This window comes from Brassica napus, chromosome C7 (assembly GCF_020379485.1).
Source record: "Brassica napus cultivar Da-Ae chromosome C7, Da-Ae, whole genome shotgun sequence".
Classification (NCBI taxonomy): Eukaryota; Viridiplantae; Streptophyta; class Magnoliopsida; order Brassicales; family Brassicaceae; genus Brassica; species Brassica napus.
In genome coordinates this window covers 30916390-30935087 of record NC_063450.1, presented here as the reverse complement: position 1 = coordinate 30935087, position 18698 = coordinate 30916390, and the positions used below count along the sequence as shown (strand labels likewise).

Sequence of the window (18698 nt, the reverse complement as noted above, 5' to 3'; positions counted from 1 at the left end):
TAGTATTATGGAGCCAGAGGATGATAGAGACCCATATCGTTGGATAATCTGGTACATTTGGAAGACCAGGAATGATAAGCTATTCTGAGGTATAGATAGAGACCCATTGGAGTTAGTCAGATATGCAGAGAGTGAGTGCCAAGCGTGGTACAATGCAAAGGATTCTATACATGCTCCTCCACAGGCACATATCGTTGGAGATACACAAGCCTTAAACTTGGATAACATTTGTATGGTGGATGGTTCATGGACCTCCACGGACCAATTCGGTGGAATTGGATGGGTGTGGAAGGATGACATGGGGAAGATCCAACTTATGGGGACTCGGAACTTAAGCAGGCGAGAGACAGCACTACCCTCTGAACTGGAAGGATTAAGATAGGCAATGGAGAGCATGCTACAACACTCGACATGTCAGAGATTTGGGACGGAATGCAAGGACCTGATTGCAATGATAACGGACCCACAAGCGTGGCCAAATTTCTCAACCAAGCTGGAGGTCATTCAAATTCTCCAGATATGCTTTCCGAACTTCAAAATCAACTACTTCCCAATGGTGCAAAATGGAATTATTGATTCATTAGCTAGGAATGATCGTTCCTTTCATAGATCTTTGTGTTATATTGGTTGTTCTATTCAGGTCTGGTTATCCAGACCACCCCAAGTTTGAGTAATAGAATAGCCTTTTGTTGACAAAAAAAATAAAATAATTAATGATGTTTTTGTTTAGAAAATAAAAAAAATTAATAATTTTCTTGATCTATGTGCATAATTCTAAAACGACTTATATTAAAAAATAGAGGGAGTAATAAAATGACCGAATTATGAAAGCGATTAATGCATCGCTGCAAACACAATGAAATATTTCAAGTGCCAAAATTGGAGTTAGCTTGAATATGATGAGACATGAGATGATAGAGAATTAAATGAGTATGAATTAATTTTCATAAGTTTATTGTACAAAATATTTGATGCATGATTGTATTTTTAGAATTCATCGCATCAAACGATCACACTGAAGATTTACAAGATTAAAAGTAGTGTTTTACCTTCATACAACCCCATCTTGTTTCATCTCAATATTTTTTAGGGTTATTGTAGCTGTGAATTTTGCGTTTTGGGTTGATCATTGTTTTTCAAGTTTTTTTTTATTGTTATATGGTTAGAGTTGTGATGATGAACTGTGTATGCATTGTTCTCCACTCATAAAGGACTAAACTGTGTTAGTAATGTGATTGATATAGTTCGTGGTGTTGCTTGATGTGTCACTGGGACTTATTGTTTGTTTGTCTTTTTAATTTGTTACTTGTACTGTTGAGATTACATAAATTATATTTATGCTGTTGAGAATACCTTTTGTTTCTGGATATTTTTTCTCCAGTTTAGCTGTGTAAGTTGTGTGTATTAACTAATAATTTTTTTTATTCTTAATATGTTGGTATATTTTTGTTTTTTAAACTTGTTGTTTTTACCAGACATTTAAAACAAATACATGAAGACTTGTAGAAATAACTATAAAATGAGTGATAATTAGTATTTAGGCCTTAAAACGAATATATGTATTTCTCATAAGAAGAAAATAGCATTGGGCTGTTGACATTGAGAATGTAAGTTGTTTTCATAAGACAAGAGGAGTGAGCAGGTGGAGATGTTGTTGCCGCCTTTGTATCTGTTGGGATTGTCTCTTGTATTTGCTGGTGTGGCTGTGTTTGTTTCTCTTTTATTTGATGGGTATTATGTAAACAAAAATCATTGTTAGTTGTATTTATCAGAGTTTGTAACTTACTCTGCTTTTTTGTTTAGGTAATTTCACTGATCTTGGTTGTTGTCTTCGTCTTCTTTGTAAGCATCTGTTAAAGTAAGTTTGTAAATTATTAAATAGTTGGCCCTGTAGTTTGTAATTATTTTGCCGGCTCAATGTATGTGTCGTTGAGTTTTAGTTGAGTTGATTGGTTTGGTATATTTGTTTTGAAGTTTATTTGTAAGATTAGATAAAAAGAGAGGTGATCATTAATGATTTATCTTTTTTGGGATTTTAGTTTTTGGTTTTTTGATTATTTGGGTTATTGTGGTTTCTTTTAAGCTGTAAAATAAAGATTTGTGTAAAATTAGATTGATAAGTAAGGGAGATAAATAGATGACAACAAATCTTGGGTATGAAATATTTTTGATTATTGATGTTAGCACAATATAGACAGTAATATAAAGGAAATTATGTGTTGATTCCTACAGATCAATGAGGAGACGGATAACGACTCGAGTTGTTTCTTTGGTGAGGTCAGAGCCCTGGACATAACGGATTTGCCCAACCACATCTGGGAGTTTAAATATCAGTTATGATATCGAAACATAATATAAACCTAGATGCAATATGATAATATACCTCAGAGTCTAGGTTTGTGTTCGCAATCACTTAGAGATTTCGAACAGTCTAATCTTGACTGGAGATTGATCTCAGGAGCACCCGTGATGACTTCATCAATAATGGTTAGTGAGATGAAACGAATGAGGAATGGATGATCAGTTATCTTGTACATGCTTGAGCACATAGCAACCTCAAAACGATCGACTTTCACAATGGAATCTGCTTTCAAAGATGGCATGTAATGATTAGCACGTCCGACGGGCATGAATCACGGAATCTGCAAATAATATTATTCAACAAAGAATCAGGAAATCAATTATGTTAAATAAGTGTGATAGATCGAAGATTAACTTACCTTTTCATCAAGGAAGAGAACCGTGATTCCCACAAACTCCCTGTCTTTCTTGAAGTTCAGGGAATCCCAGAAGCGGAGGAAGCCAAAGGTTATGCTCTGACTACTACGACCAAGACGGAAAGACTCAAAGGTTGAGTGACGGACGCCGGGATGCCGGTTTGAGGAACTGGAGAGGCAGAGAGAAACATTTTCTAGAAGATGGTTAAAGCTAGGAGGAATCAATGAGTTTTGTGGAGATGCAGATTGGGTTCATCAAAGATGAGAATCATATATATAGGGTTTACAGAGGAGCTACAAATCAGAAACATTTATGATCAAGCGATTTAAGATGGGGACATGAAGAGTTCACCGGTGAAAAAATAGATTACGAACAGACACACAGCGCAACTCTGTAACTCAAACTTGTTTGAGACAATGATGAAAAGAACTCAAACTCATGTTAAACGACAATAATTTACAAGAAAACTATAATTGTTGGAAACTTGAGCTTTTTTCATATAACGTGATGAATCCCATTTAAAAATGAAACCCATAATACACTTGTAGGCCCGGCCCTCAGAGGAAACCGAAGAAGCACAGGCTTTTGACCTTCATAAATATATATTAGGTTCGACCATCAATGTACAAAGTATCAGTTAGCTTAGTGGTATAAATGTTGGTGTTTAAATCTCAATAACCCGGGTTCGAGCCATGAACTTGACACTTTTTCACACTTTTTAGAAGTGGAGCCCACAAAACGCTGACGTGGCACGCTGAGGAGTGAACAAAAACTCAACTATTATAATTAGGGGTGGGCACTTCGATTATTTTATCGATTCGGTTCGGTTTGGTTAGTTCGGTTCTAGTATTTTTCCAACTGAAATAAACCATAGTTAGTTTGATTTGGTTCGGTTCGGTTCGGTTTGTGTTCGGTTCGGTTTATTTTTGGTTCGATTTGTATTCGGTTCGGTTGTTTTTGTGTTTTTGATCAGTTTAATTAGGTTCTTCTTAGTTTAATTTTTCTAAGAGAAATTATGTTTTAAAACATAAATTATGTAAACATAAACTATGTGAAATGAATTCAATATAAATCGGAAACAAAAACTTTTAAAAACTCACAAAAAGTATACAAAAATTAAAACAAATGAAAATTAACTAAAAAAAACAATATCTTTAGTAATGTCTCTTATATCATTATTAAAAAGATTGCAATAAATCATCTTTCATGTGACGATGTGGAGAAAAACTTTTGTTTTTAAATAAAATTTGCTTTAGGTTTTAGGTTTAGATTTAACATCCACGTTTACATATATAAGATTTAAAGATACAAACTTTTCTATTTTTTTAAGTCAAATATTTTAATGATTACATATTCGGTTAGAAGAATATATGTTAATGAATGAAAAATGGAAAATACGTGGTTTGGTATTATTTTAGTATATTGGTGTTATTAATATTTTTAATTTAAATAATTACAAAAACACATCGGTTTCTCGGTTCGGTTCAGTTTAAAACCGAACCATTCAGGTTGGAAAAATTTTTAACCGAATGGTTTGAAATAGACTTTGATTCGATTCGAATCGGTTTCGGTTCGGTTGGTTCGGTTTGACTCGGTTCGGTTCGGTTTTTTTGCCCACCCCTAATTATAATATAGATTTTCCAAAATCAATTACAATGTAAAATTATGTTTTGTATTAAATTATTTTCAATTATATGTCAAATTATAAAATAATGGTTCTACATTAGTTTTACCAATTTGAGGCAGGATGGAAAAGACTCCATAATTTTGTAAGAAATGATGAGAGGCACCGCCGACAATCTTGTAAACTAAACACCTAATTCAAGTTTTAAGGTTGACAAACAAAAATGTGTTCGGAGAGTTTATGTTCTTCAATTTGTGGTCTAGATCAAATAATATCTTCGTCCCTACCTTCAACAAAAATTATTTGGTGGTACCGCCAAAACCATCCAACAAAGATGATTTCTCTTCATGATATTTAAGAATATTTAATGTCCTGCAACAAACTCATAAAATAGGATTCAATGGCATTGAAGGAACGTAATTGACTAAATTTCAATAAAAAAGCTAACAGTAATCATTTTCTTGAAACCGTATAGTATTACAATAATCTATCCAAACACAAATGTATAAAAAAACAAACTTGTCGTCTCAAAGTTTCTTTCTCTTTAACTTAACATTGAAGCAAGATCCGGAGATAAAAAAAGTATGCTCCTTTAATTTCATGGTTTCATACCTCAAACCAGCTTGGCTCTCTCAAATCCCCATTGATTTGTTTTGTCATTAAATTAAACCCTCAACGACAAAAAACAAAAACGGCAAATTACATTTTGTTTTGTCTGGACACAAAAACGCAAACTTTATGCACAACCTACTAGCAAAAAAAAGAAAAGAAAAGAAACACAACTTCGAAAATCTCTCTTTCTCTCTCGACTATGAAGCCTATGTACCAATTCTTTGCCGTCTTCTGGCTCTTCTTACCTTTCACTGTAATCTCCGGCGACAACAACAAGAATCTGATCTTCAAAGGTTGCGCAAGTCAGAAATCTCCCGACCCAACTGGTGCTTTCTCTCAGAATCTCAACACTCTCTTCACTTCCTTACTTTCTCAATCCGCGCAGAGATCTTTCGCCTCCACGACCGCCGGAACCGATAACGCAACCGCCGTAACCGGCGTTTTTCAGTGCCGCGGCGACCTCCCCGCCGCTCAGTGCTACGACTGCGTCTCCAAAATCCCCAAACTCGTCTCCAAGCTCTGCGGCGGAGGCGGAGGCGACGGGAACGTGGTGGTGGCGGCGCGTGTGCAGCTCTCCGGTTGTTATATCCGGTACGAAATCTCGGGGTTCCGGCAGACTTCCGGTACTGAGATGCTGTTCCGTGTCTGCGGGAAGAAACAGTCCGGCGATCCTGGGTTCGCCGGGAAGAGGGACACGGCGTTTGGTGCGGCGGAGAACGGCGTGAAAACGGGAGGCGACGGCGGAGGATTTTACGCGGGGCAGTATGAGTCGGTGTATGTGTTGGGACAGTGCGAGGGTAGTTTGGGAAATTCAGATTGCGGTGAGTGTGTGAAAGATGGTTTTGAGAAAGCAAAGAGTGAGTGTGGGGATTCGATCTCTGGTCAGGTTTATCTCCACAAGTGCTTCGTTAGCTACAGTTACTACTCTCATGGCGTTCCAAACATTTCTCCACTTTCAGGTAAACCAATTAAAATGAATTAGCAATATGATATTATTTACAAATAAGGAAGAAAATGAATAATTATTTACTAAGTAGGAGTAAAACGAACAATTCTTTGCAAATTATTGTAGCAGTTTGTTGATCATTAAGCATTAGTTGTGCCAAGAATTGCATGATTTTGTCTGATATATAAGCATACACATGGAATCATGGATCTTGTAGAAAGAATATTTCAATGTTTCGTTGTCGTAGTAGATTAAACAAAGCCCAATGGAAGCAAGCCAAAAAGAAAGAAAAAAAACTAGTGGAAGCAATTTAAAAGAAAAAAACGAAAAGCTAGTGGGGAAATAGATTGCTTTATATAAAATAAGAGATTATGTTTTCAGATTTTAATGTTGACACATTACATGAAGTTGAAATGTTATACATTTTCTTTAATAAATTATATTATGGAAATAATGAAACGGCCACTGATGGGTGTGTGTGTTTATTTGGGTACGTAGATGGAGAGAAGAGACAGCACACGCAAAGAACAATAGCTTTGGCGGTGGGAGGAGTTGCAGTTTTAGGATTTGTGATTGTTTGTTTGTTGGTTTTGAAATCTGCCATGAAGAAGAAGAGTAAATATGATAGTTATTGAAACTCAACAGTTTTGAGAAGGTTTAAAAGAAAAGAACAGTATTATGTCCAATTTGTATATTCAATTATGATACTGATTCATAATAATGAAAGAGATTCGCCAACTTACTGATTAGTACTTGTTATTTCGTTTCCAATAATGAAGATCAATGAAAAGCGTATCCACAAATTAAGAAAAGTAAAATGTAGCATCAAAGTAGAAAACTGTATCTAGAATCAACAAGAAGTTAAAGCAGCTTTACTAGTGCAGCAATACATGACTCAATTTCATGATAAATCCACTTTTGTGTCGTTTTCGTTGTGAGGGAGTGAAATTTTATTGGTAGCTCAAAGTGACAACACCTTGGAAGCTTGGAGCTACTGACTGAACACGGTATCTATTAATTTTCTTAAAAAATTAATCTAATATATAGAACAAGTAATGCATAAATCAACTTTTTTATCTGAAAAAAACGTTTTATATGATTTGAAGGAGAAAATGTGTTTTTATTGATTATGAATGTTAATATGACGATCTCTCCCTTGCGTTCATATGTTCAGATCGCTACGGCTCTGTTGCCTAGGCCGGAGTCCGTTGCTGGATCTAGTGGTAGAGATAACACCACGTCTTCTTATGACGGCTCTGGTTAAAAATTGTGAATCGCGGTCTCTCACCCTAAATTCCGTACGTGGAAAGCTTCTAGTATGGAGAAGTTTATTCGTAATTTAAGAGAGCCACTCAAGATTTTGGCAGAGATCGACTTTTTTTGTCCTCCAACTTCAACATGCCATGGGCAGCGTTGCCAGAATATTTTTTTATGTACAAGGAATATTACCTATATATGGTTCCTCTACCTCGTCTCCTGCTAGCCTACTGTCACAGGCCTCAAAAGAATGGGTCTCTATGCTTATTGAAGTCTCAGTTCCGAGGCGCACTGTGGTAGTGTGAGCTCTTTGAAATTGTTTGTCATTATATCTAAAGTTTAGAGCTTTGAGATTCTAGAAGAGAATTGCAGGAGAAGTGTAAATCTTGAAGCTGGCTTATAAACCAAAAATCCTCAACGTTATGACAGGTTCTGAATCGTTTATATTCACTTGAAATCCAAAGAAAAAGGTATTCAATGGTGTTAACAGTACTACGAGATGGATGGGGATACATATATGGTAAGTTGGTAACCAAATGGTACGACTTTTGTTAAGAACTAAAATAGGAGAATGAGGTGCTTGGGATCATAAATGTGTTCTGCCACATAAAGCAATCCTATCCGTGGTTCCTGCTACATTCACAAAGACGGTTTGTGCAATTGTTTTGCTTTTCAAGGGACTTGAGCTTCCTAATGACATGCTCATGGAGCTGATGAGTACATGGATTTTAAGATCCGTAGTTAAGAGGTTGGTTGTTGTTGAAGAAATTTCTGAATTTGCAGTAATCTATGATGGACTGAACGTCAATGGAAAGTCATTGTTTACTGCGGCTAAGGAATTGGTCTTTGTGTTTAAAAAAAAATTGGTTTACATAGAACATGTTTATTATCTTTTTTTTTTTTTTTTTTGACAACAACATTCAAATACTAACTAGAATCTCCAGCCGATCTAGCAATTCAAACCGGTGGAGTTGAATCGACATAAAGCAAAGCTGAAGGAGAACTCCTCGCACCACGTGCAAGCTTATCCGCCAAGGTATTGTGTGCTCTAAGAATATGTCTGATCCGAAAATAGGAGAAGAACATCTTACTTCGGTTGAATTCTTCCATGTGTGTAGAAAAGGCAGACCATTCTTCAGGTGTCGACACCATCTTCACCAGTTGAGAACAATCCGTCACAAAAACTACATCAGAATATTGGAGGGTCTTCATGCATTCCATTGCCCAGATTAGTGCTTCACATTCAGCATGGAGAGGTGATAAACTTCTACGAAGATTCATCGCCCCCATCATGACCTCTGTTGATCCACTCTTTCTACAAAACCACCCTTGTCCTGTGAACTTATCACCCTCTTTCCAAGCGCCATCAATATAACAAACTCTAGAATCTTCCAGGGCTAGAGACTCCGAATGATGTGCATTCCCAGTATAGGAATTCTCTGTAGGAGTCTTAACGGTTAGCTGTGCCTCTGTCCACATCCTACTTTCCACCTCTGCCAACCTTAAAATCTCCTGTGGATTAGCATCCTTATTGGAATATATCTTGTCATTTCTAGCCTTCCAAATATACCATAGTAACCATGGAAAATAGTGTAAATCTTCCTCTTTTGGTAATTTCCAAAATAAATAATCCATATTGGTGAAAACAGACGCCGATGGAAAAATCTCTGGAGAAGAGGGAATCCTAGAAAGTGCCCAAGTTTGTAGTGCAGGTGGGCATTCGAAAAGAACATGGTTAGTAGTCTCCTCATCTGCCCCACACGTGCTACATCGTGTATCACAAACAATCCCTCGAGTTGTAAGATTTTTGGACACTGGTAGTGTACCAGAAAGAAATTGCCACACAAAATGTCTCAATTTTGATGGACATTTCAGTTTCCAAGAAAAGGACAATAACGGTTTAATATTAGGTCCATAGAAAATAGTCCTCTGGACTCTATCTGGGTATAAAGATTCCGTTCGAAAACCTGATTTAACCGAATATTTTCCAGATTCCGTAAAGCTCCACCCCATTGTATCTTCTTTTCGAGATCTACTAATTGCTAAACCTCGAATCAATTTGACATCATCGGGATGTATATGGGCATTCAGAAAATCTACATTCCATGAACAATCAATTGGGTTAATGAAATGTTCCACCTTTAATAAAGGGTTTAAAAATTGAATATTTGGTTTTGGTATTGCTGACCTCGGGCGAGGAGCGGGAATCCACGGATCTGTCCATACGGAGATGGATTGTCCTGTTCCCACTCTTTTGATTAGCCTTTTTTTAACCAGAGATCTAGCTGAGCAGATGCTTCTCCATCCATAAGAAGATGAATATGATCTGTGATCGTCCAAAGGATCTGTATTTCGAAAATAACGGCCTTTAAAAACTTTTGAGAACAAACAATCTGGTTTATCTAGTAACCGCCAGAATTGTTTAGCCAACAGGGCTGTATTAAAATCTTGAAGATCTCTAAAGTTCAGCCCTCCCTCCTCCTTAGGAGTACACACTTTATCCCAGAAAAGCCAGTGTATTCCTTTTTTATTTCCACTTCCTCCCCACCAGAAATGAGAAAGGGTACTTGTTATTTTCTTTGTAACTCCTTTTGGAAGTCTGAAACATGACATTACATGCGTTGGCATCGGTGCAGCCACTGATTTGATCAGAACTTCCTTTCCCCCTTTAGTAAGAAATCTAACTATCCAGCCATTTACTTTATTATTAAATCGGTCATTCAGGTAACCAAAAATTTGTATTTTAGATCCCCCAAGACTTTCCGGTATTCCTAAATAATTGTCCATCCCTCATACACTAGTAATCCCCAGAATATTATGAATATCTGCTCTAATATTATCTGGGACCTTATGACCAAATTGAACCGATGATTTCTGAAAGTTAATTTGTTGGCCAGAGGCTGCCTCATACTCTTTGAGTAGTTTTAAAATTATACCACATTCCTCCTTTGTAGCCTTACAGAAAAATAAACTATCATCCGCAAATAAGAGATGAGAAATATTTGGACTGCCTCTTGCAATTTTCAGTCCCGTTAATCGTTTCTCACGCTCCTCTTTCTTAATATTTACTATGAGGGCTTCAGTACACAAGATAAATAAATATGGAGACAACGGATCGCCTTGCCTTAACCCTCTCTGTGGGACAATATGCCCTTTCGGCTGTCCATTCAATAAAACCTGAAAATTAACTGAAGAGATGCATTGCATCATTAGGGTCACCCAATCACTCGAGAAACCCATCCTTAATAGTAAACGCTTGATAAGAGGCCACTCTACACGGTCATAAGCCTTACTCATATCCGTCTTAATTGCTAAGAACTTATCTTTGCATGCCTTGTTTGTGCGGAGACCATGAAACATTTCCTAAGCAATAAGAATATTATCCGAAATAAATCTTCCAGATACAAACGCAGACTGAGTTTCCGATATCAGCTTTGGTAGCAAACCTTTTAGCCGCTGACATAATACCTTGGAAATAATCTTATACCCAACGTTACATAAACTAATTGGTCTCAATTCAGTCATCCTAATGGGTCTCACCGTTTTGGGAATAAGACAAATATTTGTCATATTTAATTTATCCTCAAAAACTCCTGAAGTAAGGAAATTATTAACCATATTTACAACGTCCTCTTTGATGATTGACCAGGATTGTTGAAAGAAAAGTGCAGTCATTCCGTCTGGTCCAGTGGCTTTTTCTGGATGCATCATAAATAGTGCTGCTTTAACCTCCTCTTCCGTAGCCGCAGCCATAAGTTTCCGATTTTAACCATCCGTAATCGAAGAAGGGACTTCCTCTAGGAAGCTATCAAAATCCTCTGGGGATGACGTGTGGAACAAATCCATAAAATATTTTACTGCAACTTCTTCCACATTGGACTCAGAATTAACCCAACTTCCTTCTTCATTATACAGGCCTGTGATCCTGTTCTGAATCCTTCTCTGTTTAGTAAGAGCATGATAAAATTTCGTATTCCGATCACCACAGGTATGCCATTTCGTTCTACTCTTCTGCTCCCAATATTGATCCTCATCTCGATATGCTTCCTGTAATTTCCGAGATACTTCCAGGACCTCATCATTTGTTTTGGAAAAATCATTTTGAATTTCCTCAAGAGCCTTTTGTAAGTTATTTATTTTGTCTTTCCCATACGGTGGATTAGCTTTTCTCCAAACCGAAATCTCATGTCTACAATTGTGAATTTTCCCAACAATTCCTACATCCCCACTCCTATTACTCGAATGCCAGCCCCGATTGATGGATTCCATTAGACCTTCTTCACCAATCCATCTTTTATCAATGCTAGCCCCGATTGTTTATTTACTTTACAAATTCTAACAATGCATATGATATGTTTTATTAAATTTTCACAAATATAAATATCTTGCGCTTTAAATCAGGTAGTTTAGGTTTTATGAAAAAAAAATATAGGATAAATATTTAACTATTAATTATTTGAATGAAAAATATCCGAGTTAATTTTTTTCTTTTGCATAATTTGGTTTATAAATAGTATTTTTAGGATATTTGTTTAGAAATTACTCCGATTGGTAACGACTGTTGCTTTAGGCTGTTGCTTTAGAATTTTGGCTGTAGAGATCTTGGCTATGAAAACTGTGGTTGTCACTTAAAATAAATTTGAAAGTCTGATTGGTATTAAAACTGCAAAAGCTGTGACTACTATTTATATAAAATAGATTTATGCTAAATTCTAATATATGTGGGTATATATATATATATTGAACTAATATATTAAATGTTACAAATGTAACTTTGATTTATTTTATTAAAATATATTTAATAATAATTGATTATTACTGTTTTGGTTTTCCAAAAGTGTCATTTTAACATTTTAATATGTATAAAATATCCATTTAGAATTTTCATATAATTTATACAAATTTTAACTGTAATATTTGTTATTAAATATGTTTATCTTATACATAATTTTATTTACATTAAAAACTATTGGTACACAAATATAATTAATAATGACACTTTTATGAAAAAATAACAAATTAATAATTTGTTTACAAACAAAATCCAATTTATTTATATTTTATTATACTATTTATTGAATTTTGTTTTAGTTTTTTTTGAATTGTTTAATTTCTTTTTATTAAAGGAAGAAGAAGACTTGAAAAGATATGCAAAAATCTATTATATTAAAAGAGAAGTCATAGCTTCTTTCATATGTGATATTTTAAAATGGACTTTCTCTTAGAAAATTATTTATATTATTTTATGCATTTGCATCATAAAATCTTAACAAGATTCCAATTCCCTTATTTATTCTCATCCATGAATTTAGGAAGTGTTTATTCATAATATTTTATTTTCCTATCATTAATGGTATTATCTATATTAATGATACCCCACAATATAAATAGCCATCGAAGATTTATATACCTTTATATTTTATATCCACCCAATAAAATATGCATTGTCACACTCTATATAAAACATACGTGATGAAAATTGCCATATAATTTGATATTTGAAACTTGATCTAGAGTCATATAGTGCAAGTGTCTTCGATGTGATAAACATTGTCATATAATTATTTTTTTTATAACTGAACATTGTCATATAATTTGATCTTTGAAACCTGATCTAGAGTCATATAATTCATGTGTCTTCTGCATTTTCCTGAGTTTACACATCCAAGTAAATTTTACACTATGTACTGATGTAGATGTAAGAGAGTAAGAACCTTGATTAATATTGACACCATGTACATGTTTCTACCAAAAATTGATCGGTTCATATTTCCATGATGTGTTAAACTTCATCAACCATTGATGTGCAACAATTTCTTCAATATATTCATACATATTGCTCAATTCATATATTCCTAAAAATTAACAACACTGTTTTAAATGATGTGTGCCTTGAATTACAATACTGTTATCTTTGACATGAGATATATTATCACATTTTAAACCAAACACAGTAAGCATTTGGAAAAGATGAAGATGGTGAATAATAAATATGATTTTTTTTTAAACATCTTATCTATTAAAATAGAAGTCATGACTTCTTTCATGTATGATATTTCAAAATGTACTTCTTTAAAAATGTGGTCTACATTGTTTTTGGTATTTACATAATAAAATCCTAACAATATATTTAGTTCTATTATCTATTTTCCCCTTATATTTATAACTAACTTTTGTTTGAATCAAACACCTAAACTCTCGTGCATTGATAGGAATGAGATTATATAATGATATTAATATACTATCAACAATTGTCTTATTTCATATAAGATTTGTACAATATTAGTTATATTTCCTAGATTTGGAGAATCGATTCTTAGATTAGACATCAAAAAGGAAGATGAGAGAAGATGACTAATAATAGGAAAAATCATTTTAATTTGATTGAATGACCAATATGTAAAATATAACATTATTGTATTTGGGAAAGTTATATAAACATTTAAAAACATAGTGAATATTAAGAATATATGACATTAATGAAAAAAATGAAAAAAATACATGTGCGGTTGCACGGGTGAAGATCTAGTATGTATATTAAAAAGGGCCCATAGCCTTCCCAAAGTCTCTTGAACGTGGCTTTAGAAAAAATCAATATTTGAAGAGTAAAAATGTAACAGTCAAACGGTTGAAGGCTGTAGAAGTTTTAGAGAAAAAAAGTGAGCTAAAAGCCTGATTGGCTTTAAATTAACTTTGAGGACTGTGTGGTTACGTAAAGTCACAACAATCGGACACTAAATCTATATATATTATAATAATAAGGGAGTTTACTATCTCCTAAGGTGTCCACATCAGCATAGATGGGTCCCACAGAAAAAAAATCTGTATTTTGGTTTTTACTCTATGTACTGATGCAGATGTAAGAGAGTAACAACCTTGATTAATATTGACACCATGTACATGTTTCTACCAAAAATTGATCGGTCCATATTTCCATGATGTGTTAAACTTCATCAACCATTGATGTGCAACAATTTCTTCAATATATTCATACATATTGCTCAATTCATATCTTCCTGAAAATTAACAACACTGTTTTAAATGATGTGTGCCTTGAATTACAATACTGCTATCTTTGACATGAGATATATTATCACATTTTAAACCAAACACAATAAGCATTTGGAGAAGATGAAGATGGTGAATAATAAATATGATTTTTTAAAAATATTTTATCTATTAAAATAGAAGTCATGACTTCTTTCATGTATGATATTTCAAAATGTACCTCTTTAAAAATGTGGTCTACATTGTTTTTGGTATTTACATAATAAAATCCTAACAATATATTTAGTTCTATTATCTATTTTCCCTTCTATTTATAACTAACTTTTGTTTGAATAAAACAGCTAAACTCTCGTGCATTGATAGGAATGAGATTATATAATGATATTAATATACTATCAACAATTGTCTTATTTCATATAAGATCTGTACAGTATTAGTTATATTTCCTAGATTTGGAGAATCGATTCTTAGATTAGACATCAAAAAGGAAGATGAGAGAAGATGACTAATAATAGGAAAAATCATATTAAGTTGATTGAATGACCAATATGTAAAATATAACATTATTGTATTTGGGAAAGTTATATAAACATTTAAAAATATAGTGAATATTAAGAATATATGACACTAATGAAAAAAAAGAAAAAAAAATACATGTGTCGTTGCACGGGTGAAGATCTAGTATGTATATTAAAAAGGACTCACAGCCTTCCCAAAGTCTCTTGAACGTGGCCCGAACCCGACCCCAAGACCCGACCCCAAGACCCGACCCCAAGACCTTACCTATTGGGTCAAAATGTTTAGAACCCAAAGGACCCAGACCCGAATGGACCGGCCCGAACCCGACCCCAAGACCCGAATGTCCATGCCCAATCCTACCCCTACAATTTCATTTTCCGGAAAAAAAGAAACATTTTTACCATGTTTTTGGTCCGTAAGGACCTAAAAACACTGACACCTACCATACGCATTTCCGTACACATTACGGCCAATCACAAATTACATTAAAGAAATGCAAATATCTTCCAAAGTTGGAAGTATAATCATTATTTAAAAATAAATATCATCAAAATTGTTATAAACCATTTAGTGATTGTCCATTTATTAGCCCGTGTATCAAGACGGGCCAAACCCATCCGCAGGATCATACTGGCGTCTATCTACTCTTGTATTTATCTACATTATAGTTAGTGTTTATCTTACGTATTGCTAGTCATTATCTAGTTAAGGATAAGTACGATCTCATGTCGATTCAGTACTTAGACCGTCATTACCATATGTATATAAAGACCAATTGGTCGACCTAATAATACACACAAGTTTCCCTCTTCATTCACAACACGTTATCAGCACGACCTTGTCTCTAAACCCTTCCAAAAATCCACCACCCATAAATCAGAAACCAAACGATCTCTTGCTATTTTTCGGCGACTCCTAAAGCTCTTCCAGTCGCCTCCTTTTCTCTCTGTCAGCAACCAGCAGCAGCTCTCTCTCCTCACAGACCGTTCAACTCATCACAAAAGGTTCAGGTATCTTCAGAAAACTCAAAACAAAACCAAAAAGGATTTAAACCCTCAGCCGCATACATACAGCTACATCTAGCCGTATGTCTTTGCAGAATAAAATCTAAAACCCTAATCTATTTTCAAAGCTTAAATCTCGTCTTATTTCACCCTGTTTAAGCTTGTTTGATTTTTTTTAATCTTCATGATGTGAGTTAATTGCTAGAACCTTTTAGGTTGACAATTACACCAATTTTTTTTACATATCCGACTGCTGCATCAACTTAATCTGATTGTTTTCTTGCATTAGAAACTTGTTCTTGAATGTTTAAAGTCTTTCTCTGATATGTTGAAATCGACTAGAACCTGTCTCAAATTTGAAAGAATTTTTTTAATATTTTTAAGATAAATCCGATTTTTCTTATAGATAAATCTGAAATTTTAAAGATAAATCCGATTTTTTTTGATAAATCCGACTGAAAACAATATATTATATATTTTAATTCGATTTTCCTATTTTTTTAAAAACCTTATATCTTTATCTTAAAAAAAAATAGGATTTTCAGCATTTATCAGAAAAATATCGATTTTTTTTTCCTAATCCTACTAGGAATAGGAATTGCTAGTATTTATCTGAAAATAAATAAATTTCGGATTATTACTGATATACTAGCATTATCAAATCATTATATTTAATCTGATAAATATCGAAAACAAATAAAAGTAAGAAATGATTGCATTTTTTTAAAAAATGTATACTAATCTGATTTCATGCATGGATTTAACTTTATCTCGATTTTGTATAGGTTTAACTTTACCTTCCTGCATATCACATGAAATCATCTGATTAGGATAGATCATTCATACTGATTAGTTTACTTTCATGTCGAAAATTGATAAAACTGATCAGATTTCATGCAATGGATTTAACTTTATCCTAGATGTATAGGTTTAACTTTACCTTCCTGCATATACATGAAATCGTTTGGATCATTGAAAAAAAATATTGTTATTTACTTGCATTGCTTGTATCCGACTGAAAGAGTATGTGAATGATCCGATTATTTTCTTACTAATGGGGATAAACTACAAATATTTTTCAGATGTCAAAGATTGCGAATCTTGATTTCAGTGCTTTGAAAAGCAATGGTGACAACTACCTGGAATGGGCGCTTGATGCAAAGATCATGCTGCGATCAAAAGATCTTGGTGACACAATCACCAAAGACAACAATTCCAGTGACAAAGACAAGTATAGAGCTATCTACATGATACGCCACCATCTCCAAGAGAACTTGAAAACTCAGTACATGACCATGGAAAATCCATATGACCTTTGGATCGCTTTACAGCGAAGATATGACCACCAGAAAACGGTGTTGCTTCCAAAGGCTCAATATGATTGGAAACACATAAGGTTCTTGGACTACAAATCAGTAGACGAGTACAACTCAGTCCTGTTCAGAATTGTGTCCTTGTTAAGGTTATGTGGTGAAAAAGTAACCGAGGAAGAGATGCTTAATAAAACTCTCTCCACGTTTCCTCAAACCAACATGGTATTGCAACAGCAGTACAGAGAGAGGAATTTCGCCACATATACTGAGTTGATAGAATGTCTCTTGTTGGCTGAAGCTAACAACGAACTGTTATTGAAAAACAGTGAGATGAGACCTCCTGGTACAGCTCCATTACCCGACATCTCTAAGCTGGCTATAGAGCCAAAGAAAGAGAGTAACCTTGTCCAACACAATGACCATCCCGGTCCAAACCGTGGAAGAATTCAAGGACGAGGTCGTGGTTCTTTTAAAGCACACGGGCGAGGACGTGGTCGCGGTACCACACCCGGCTTTAGCCGTGGTCGTGGCCGAGGCCGTAGTGTGTCTTTTAAACCACAGATCAAAGCTGATCGATGCCACATATGTGGTATGGGTAATCATTGGGCAAAGAATTTCCGAACTCCTAAGCATTTGTGTGAGCTTTACATGGAGAGTTTAAAAAGAAACCCGGAAGCTAACATGGTTCGAGACCCGGGATATGATGGTGATGATGATGATGACTTGGAAGACGTCCAGGATCACCAGCACGAGTCAGACAAAGTTGATCACATGGAGTTTGAAACTTCAGACATACTGAAATAAGGAATTAAAATTTCATATCATTTTTTTTATTGTTTTCCCCTGGATTTGGTGTTCTTTAAGATTGTTTATCAGTGTTTGGCTTTGGATTTAACTTTATCCTTATGAATGAATAATTTTTTTTTTCATTTCTCATATGCCTAAGAATTAGATCATTAAAGATACCATCTCTGAAAATTTTATTATTGTTCATTAACTTTATGATTATTGTTTTTGAAGAATGAAAAGTGGAATGGATACAATCGTGGTGGACAGTGGCACCAGCCACACCATTTTGAGAGACAAACGATTTTTCATACATCTCACACATAAGGTAGCTAACATCACCACTATAGCTGGCACGGCTAGCTTAATTGAAGGCTATGGCCACGCCAATATCTTATTGCCAAAAGGTACACATCTTGAGATTGAAGATGCTTTGTACTCACCTAGCTCAAACAGAATTCTATTGAGCTTTAAAGACATAAGACTGAATGGTTTCCACATCGAAACAATGGGTGAAGGAAGTAAAGAATTCCTACAGATTTATAAAATCACCCAAGGCAATAAGAAAGTCTTTGAGACTATACCTGCGTGTGGGACTGGTCTTTATTATGCCCAGACCAGTCTTGTTGAGGCTAATGCCGTCTTGAATAAAGAATTCAAAGAAGAGTTCACTCTTTGGCACAATCGGCTGGGACACCCCGGTTCGAACATGATGCGAAAACTCATATCAAATTCAAATGGTCACAGTTTGAAAACAAAAAGAGTTATCCCTAAGAATATCACATGTGAAGCATGCTCACAAGGGAAACTAATTACTAAGCCATCACGTACCAAAGTGAATAAGGAAGTGACAAATTTCCTAGAAAGAATACAAGTTGATATTTGTGGACCAGTACACCCACCATGTGGCA

At 34.7% G+C, this 18698-nt stretch overlaps 2 protein-coding genes across 2 annotated transcripts; both read left to right on the top strand.

Annotated features, from left to right (window-relative positions):
* Window positions 1–4887: 4887 nt before the first annotated feature.
* On the top strand, window positions 4888–6638 carry LOC106357584 (plasmodesmata-located protein 1). Its single transcript, XM_013797265.3, has 2 exons — window positions 4888–5913; window positions 6399–6638. Exons 1-2 carry the CDS (start codon window positions 5154–5156, stop codon window positions 6533–6535), a joined length of 897 nt encoding a protein of 298 aa, XP_013652719.2. The 5' UTR covers window positions 4888–5153; the 3' UTR covers window positions 6536–6638.
* A 10132-nt stretch (window positions 6639–16770) lies between these two features.
* On the top strand, window positions 16771–17805 carry LOC106354926. The gene has a single exon (XM_013794965.3). The coding sequence runs from the start codon at window positions 16771–16773 to the stop codon at window positions 17803–17805; it is 1035 nt and encodes a 344-aa protein (XP_013650419.3).
* Window positions 17806–18698: the final 893 nt, after the last annotated feature.

What these genes read in the sequence shown, in the direction of transcription:
- LOC106357584 (XM_013797265.3), top strand. Translation starts at nt 5,154, where the DNA reads ATGAAGCCTATGTACCAATTCTTTGCCGTCTTCTGGCTCTTCTTACCT. An exon ending in AAACATTTCTCCACTTTCAG is followed by an intron (nt 5,914 to 6,398) that starts GTAAACCAATTA and finishes TTGGGTACGTAG; the next exon opens with ATGGAGAGAAGAGACAGCAC.
- LOC106354926 (XM_013794965.3), top strand. Translation starts at nt 16,771, where the DNA reads ATGTCAAAGATTGCGAATCTTGATTTCAGTGCTTTGAAAAGCAATGGT.